The 5000-nt window shown below is 42.9% G+C and overlaps 1 protein-coding gene across 1 annotated transcript in view; it reads right to left on the bottom strand.

The window, feature by feature from the left end:
* LOC118392732 (ephrin-B3-like) overlaps positions 1–5000 on the bottom strand; it is a 124791-nt gene that overhangs the window by 58981 nt on the left and 60810 nt on the right. Inside the window, exon 2 of the mRNA XM_052459731.1 lies at positions 4849–5000. This exon is cut by the window's right edge and continues 144 nt beyond it. Within this exon, the coding sequence (XP_052315691.1) occupies positions 4849–5000 (152 nt within the window). The remainder of the gene's footprint in view (positions 1–4848) is intronic.

Raw genomic sequence — 5000 nt, 5'->3', positions numbered from 1 at the left:
TCACTCAACTTCATATACTCCCCCTTTCACTCAACTACATAACCTCCCCCTTTCACTAATTGCATTCCCTCTTTCCCTCCCTCTGGCCCACTATCATTCATTCCTGTTTCTCTGACAAATGCTTTTCTACTCTCTCTCTACACCTCTCATCCCTGTTCCCTTCTCTCTCTCTCTCTCTCTCTCTCATCCCCTCCATCTCTCATCCCCCCTCTCTCTATTTCATCCCTCATCTCTCTCATCCCTCCTCTCTCTTTCATCTCTCCTCTCTTTTATCCCTTCCCTCTCTCATCCCTTCCCTCTCTCATCCCTTCCCTCTCTCATCCCTTCCCTCTCTCATCCCTTCCCTCTCTCATCCCTTCCCTCTCTCATCCCTTCTCTCTATTTTATCCCTCCTCTCTCTCTCTCATCCCTTCTCACCCCTTCTATCTCTCATCCCTTCCCTCTCTCTCATCCCTTCTCTCTCTCTCACCCCTTCTCTCTCTCATCCCTTCTCTCTCTCATCAGTATTTTCTTCTACGCGGTGAGCCAAGCTGATTTTATAAGATGCTTTTGAGAAGCTGACTCTTCAGGATCACTGACTCCAGATCAGTCAAAGACAAAATATTTCATTTGAGAAGCTGCTGCTGTAGGCAGGATGGCTGACTTGAGATCAGTGAATGGAAAGAGGTTTCATCCTCCGCTCTCTGACAACAAAGACAGAGGGAAACAACTTGTGCCATATATACTCCTCTCGGTCTCTGATGGGGCCAAGGAGAGATGGCACTCCACGAGGTGTGTGTGTGACAGGGATCTGGCATATGCTTTCAAAGAGCTACAGATATCAGGAGTATGTGTGTCACTGAAGAGCTTTGAATGGTGAAGAGGAGAAAGGGATGAGAGAGAGAGAACAGGGATGAGAGAGAGAGAACAGGGATGAGAGAGAGAGAACAGGGATGAGAGAGTGAGAACAGGGATGAGAGAGATGTCACTCTTTACAACCAAGCCAAGCCCCCCCCAGTCTCTCCTTATCTTTCTCTACATCCCTCCCCCATCTCTTCCCCGCTTCAGTTCGGTCTAACATTTCCCCTCTCTCATATCAATCTACGTTCTAGCTCATTTAGTCCACTGTGAATAAATTAACACATGCTAAGGTAGGTTAATTACAAGACATTTCCCTGAGGGGAAAGACTCATACATACATCTGAACTACACACACACACACACACACACACACACACACCGTCTACTACTGGCTCATAACAATCTTGATTAAATGCATGTACACGCACACACAATCAGGTAAACACATGATCCTAATGACAATCTCAATCAGGTGAACACATGATCCTAATGACAATCTCAATCAGGTAAACACATGATCCTAATGACAATCTCAATCAGGTAAACACATGATCCTAATGACAATCTCAATCAGGTAAACACATGATCCTAATGACAATCTCAATCAGGTAAACACATGATCCTAATGACAATCTCAATCAGGTAAACACATGATCCTAATGACAATCTCAATCAGGTAAACACATGATCCTAATGACAATCTCAATCAGGTGAACACATGATCCTAATGACAATCTCAATCAGGTAAACACATGATCCTAATGACAATCTCAATCAGGTAAACACATGATCCTAATGACAATCTCAATCAGGTAAACACATGATCCTAATGACAATCTCAATCAGGTAAACACATGATCCTAATGACAATCTCAATCAGGTAAACACATGATCCTAATGACAATCTCAATCAGGTAAACACATGATCCTAATGACAATCTCAATCAGGTAAACACATGATCCTAATGACAATCTCAATCAGGTGAACACATGATCCTAATGACAATCTCAATCAGGTAAACACATGATCCTAATGACAATCTCAATCAGGTAAACACATGATCCTAATGACAATCTCAATCAGGTAAACACATGATCCTAATGACAATCTCAATCAGGTAAACACATGATCCTAATGACAATCTCAATCAGGTAAACACATGATCCTAATGACAATCTCAATCAGGTAAACACATGATCCTAATGACAATCTCAATCAGGTAAACACATGATCCTAATGACAATCTCAATCAGGTGAACACATGATCCTAATGACAATCTCAATCAGGTAAACACATGATCCTAATGACAATCTCAATCAGGTGAACACATGATCCTAATGACAATCTCAATCAGGTAAACACATGATCCTAATGACAATCTCAATCAGGTGAACACATGATCCTAATGACAATCTCAATCAGGTAAACACATGATCCTAATGACAATCTCAATCAGGTAAACACATGATCCTAATGACAATCTCAATCAGGTAAACACATGATCCTAATGACAATCTCAATCAGGTAAACACATGATCCTAATGACAATCTCAATCAGGTAAACACATGATCCTAATGACAATCTCAATCAGGTAAACACATGATCCTAATGACAATCTCAATCAGGTAAACACATGATCCTAATGACAATCTCAATCAGGTGAACACGTGATCCTAATGACAATCTCAATCAGGTAAACACATGATCCTAATGACAATCTCAATCAGGTGAACACATGATCCTAATGACAATCTCAATCAGGTGAACACATGATCCTAATGACAATCTCAATCAGGTGAACACATGATCCTAATGACAATCTCAATCAGGTAAACACATGATCCTAATGACAATCTCAATCAGGTAAACACATGATCCTAATGACAATCTCAATCAGGTAAACACATGATCCTAATGACAATCTCAATCAGGTAAACACATGATCCTAATGACAATCTCAATCAGGTAAACACATGATCCTAATGACAATCTCAATCAGGTAAACACATGATCCTAATGACAATCTCAATCAGGTGAACACATGATCCTAATGACAATCTCAATCAGGTAAACACATGATCCTAATGACAATCTCAATCAGGTAAACACATCTCAATCAGATCCTAATGACAATCTCAATCAGGTAACACATGATCCTAATGACAATCTCAATCAGGTAAACACATGATCCTAATGACAATCTCAATCAGGTAAACACATGATCCTAATGACAATCTCAATCAGGTAAACACATGATCCTAATGACAATCTCAATCAGGTAAACACATGATCCTAATGACAATCTCAATCAGGTGAACACATGATCCTAATGACAATCTCAATCAGGTAAACACATGATCCTAATGACAATCTCAATCAGGTAAACACATGATCCTAATGACAATCTCAATCAGGTAAACACATGATCCTAATGACAATCTCAATCAGGTAAACACATGATCCTAATGACAATCTCAATCAGGTAAACACATGTACAGTACATTAATAACGTGAAATAATGGACCCAGAAACCCACAATATAACAACTTCACTTATACAATCACACAAACACCAAATCAACATCAAACCATCCATCTTCTCCCAATTTTCCACACGCACCTCGTGTCTCTCTCTCCATCTCTGTATCTGTCTGACTGACTGTCTGTGTGTGTGTGACCTTTGCGTTTGAGCCCTCATTGATTACGGTTGGAGCTGTCAATCGATCCCTCAGTCTGTCTGAGGGAAGATAAAACGCTCCTGTCCGTGCTATGGACACCCCGGTTGCCATGTCTGGCTAGACATAGATTGGGGCTGCAGAATAGATCTGGCAACCCAGCGGTTCTTATCTGAACCCTTCATACCACAGCAAGAAACTATAATGGCTGATGTTGTGGTCAAACACACACACACACACACACACCTCAACCCACTTCATATTCTTAACACAAAACACACAGGCACGCATGCATGTATGTAACACACACACACACACACACACACACACACACACACACACACACACACACACACACACACACACACACACACACACACGCACACGCACACGCACACACACACAGTGGGCTATTGTGAATGTTGCAGTGGGTTAACACGTCTAAGCAGATGTCATCTGAAAAAAATGCAGCTCTGCTGATTGTGAGTGAGTGCATACTCGGAGTACAGATACGATATGCTCTCCCCACCCTGCCTCGCAAACACACGTGAAGATACTAGATGTGGCACAGAAACTGGCAGGCAAATATAGAGCACAAGTAGCTCGGTACGAGGGAGGCGAATGGAGTCGGTTCGTCTGTAGTTCACGGTCTCTCATTCTCTCTCTCTTTCTCAAATGTTCTCTCTCTCTCTCTCTCTGTCGCCATTTGCACTCCTTCTTGCCTTCCCCACCCCCACCCATGGGAAGAGGAAGGGAAAACAGCATTAATACACCTGAGTGAATGGGGGTCCCCAAGGACGTAGGAGAGAATCTACAGTACAGCAATCTATTAATGTCTACTCTTTCCTGAAGAGTTTTACACAGAGCTCATGTTTGGGTTGGCAAGGCCATGTGTGTGTGTGTGTGTGTGTGTGTGTGTGTGTGTGTGTGTGTGTGTGTGTGTGTGTGTGTGTGTGTGTGTGTGTGTCTGCCCGAATGACTGTGTGTTAAGAGTTCTCCTGAACTCCTGAATCCACTCTTTCTCTCCCTCATAGTGTTGTGTGTGCTTAAGAAAACAACCGCAGGGAGATTTCACTTGACGTGACCTTAAAAGATTGTTCTACGTGATACACACGCTGGGCTTGGCTGGCATTGATGACCTCGTCACGTATTCATGAGTCCCAACCCCAAACAAGCCCAAATGAAAACATAAGAACGAGCTGGATCGCCGGTCACTGCAAGTCTGGCAATAACAATAACCTCGGGCCAAATCAACAGCAGCAGAGGAGATACAGACAGCAAGCAACAACACCCCCCCCCACACACACACACACACAATTTTCCCCGCTCACCGATGATGTAGTAGTCAGCGTTGGTCTTGAACTCGTGTCCCCACAGGTTAGGAGAGTACTCCTGGAACTTGATGGTGAACCTCATGTCATTGTTGGGCTTGTCACAGGTGAGCAGCAGGTTGGGCGCGCCCGTCACCTCACACCTGTCCGCC

Source organism: Oncorhynchus keta, chromosome 13 (assembly GCF_023373465.1).
Source record: "Oncorhynchus keta strain PuntledgeMale-10-30-2019 chromosome 13, Oket_V2, whole genome shotgun sequence".
Lineage (NCBI taxonomy): Eukaryota > Metazoa > Chordata > Actinopteri > Salmoniformes > Salmonidae > Oncorhynchus > Oncorhynchus keta.
Note: the sequence above shows the minus strand (reverse complement) of the source record. Positions and strands in the feature narration are given on the sequence as shown.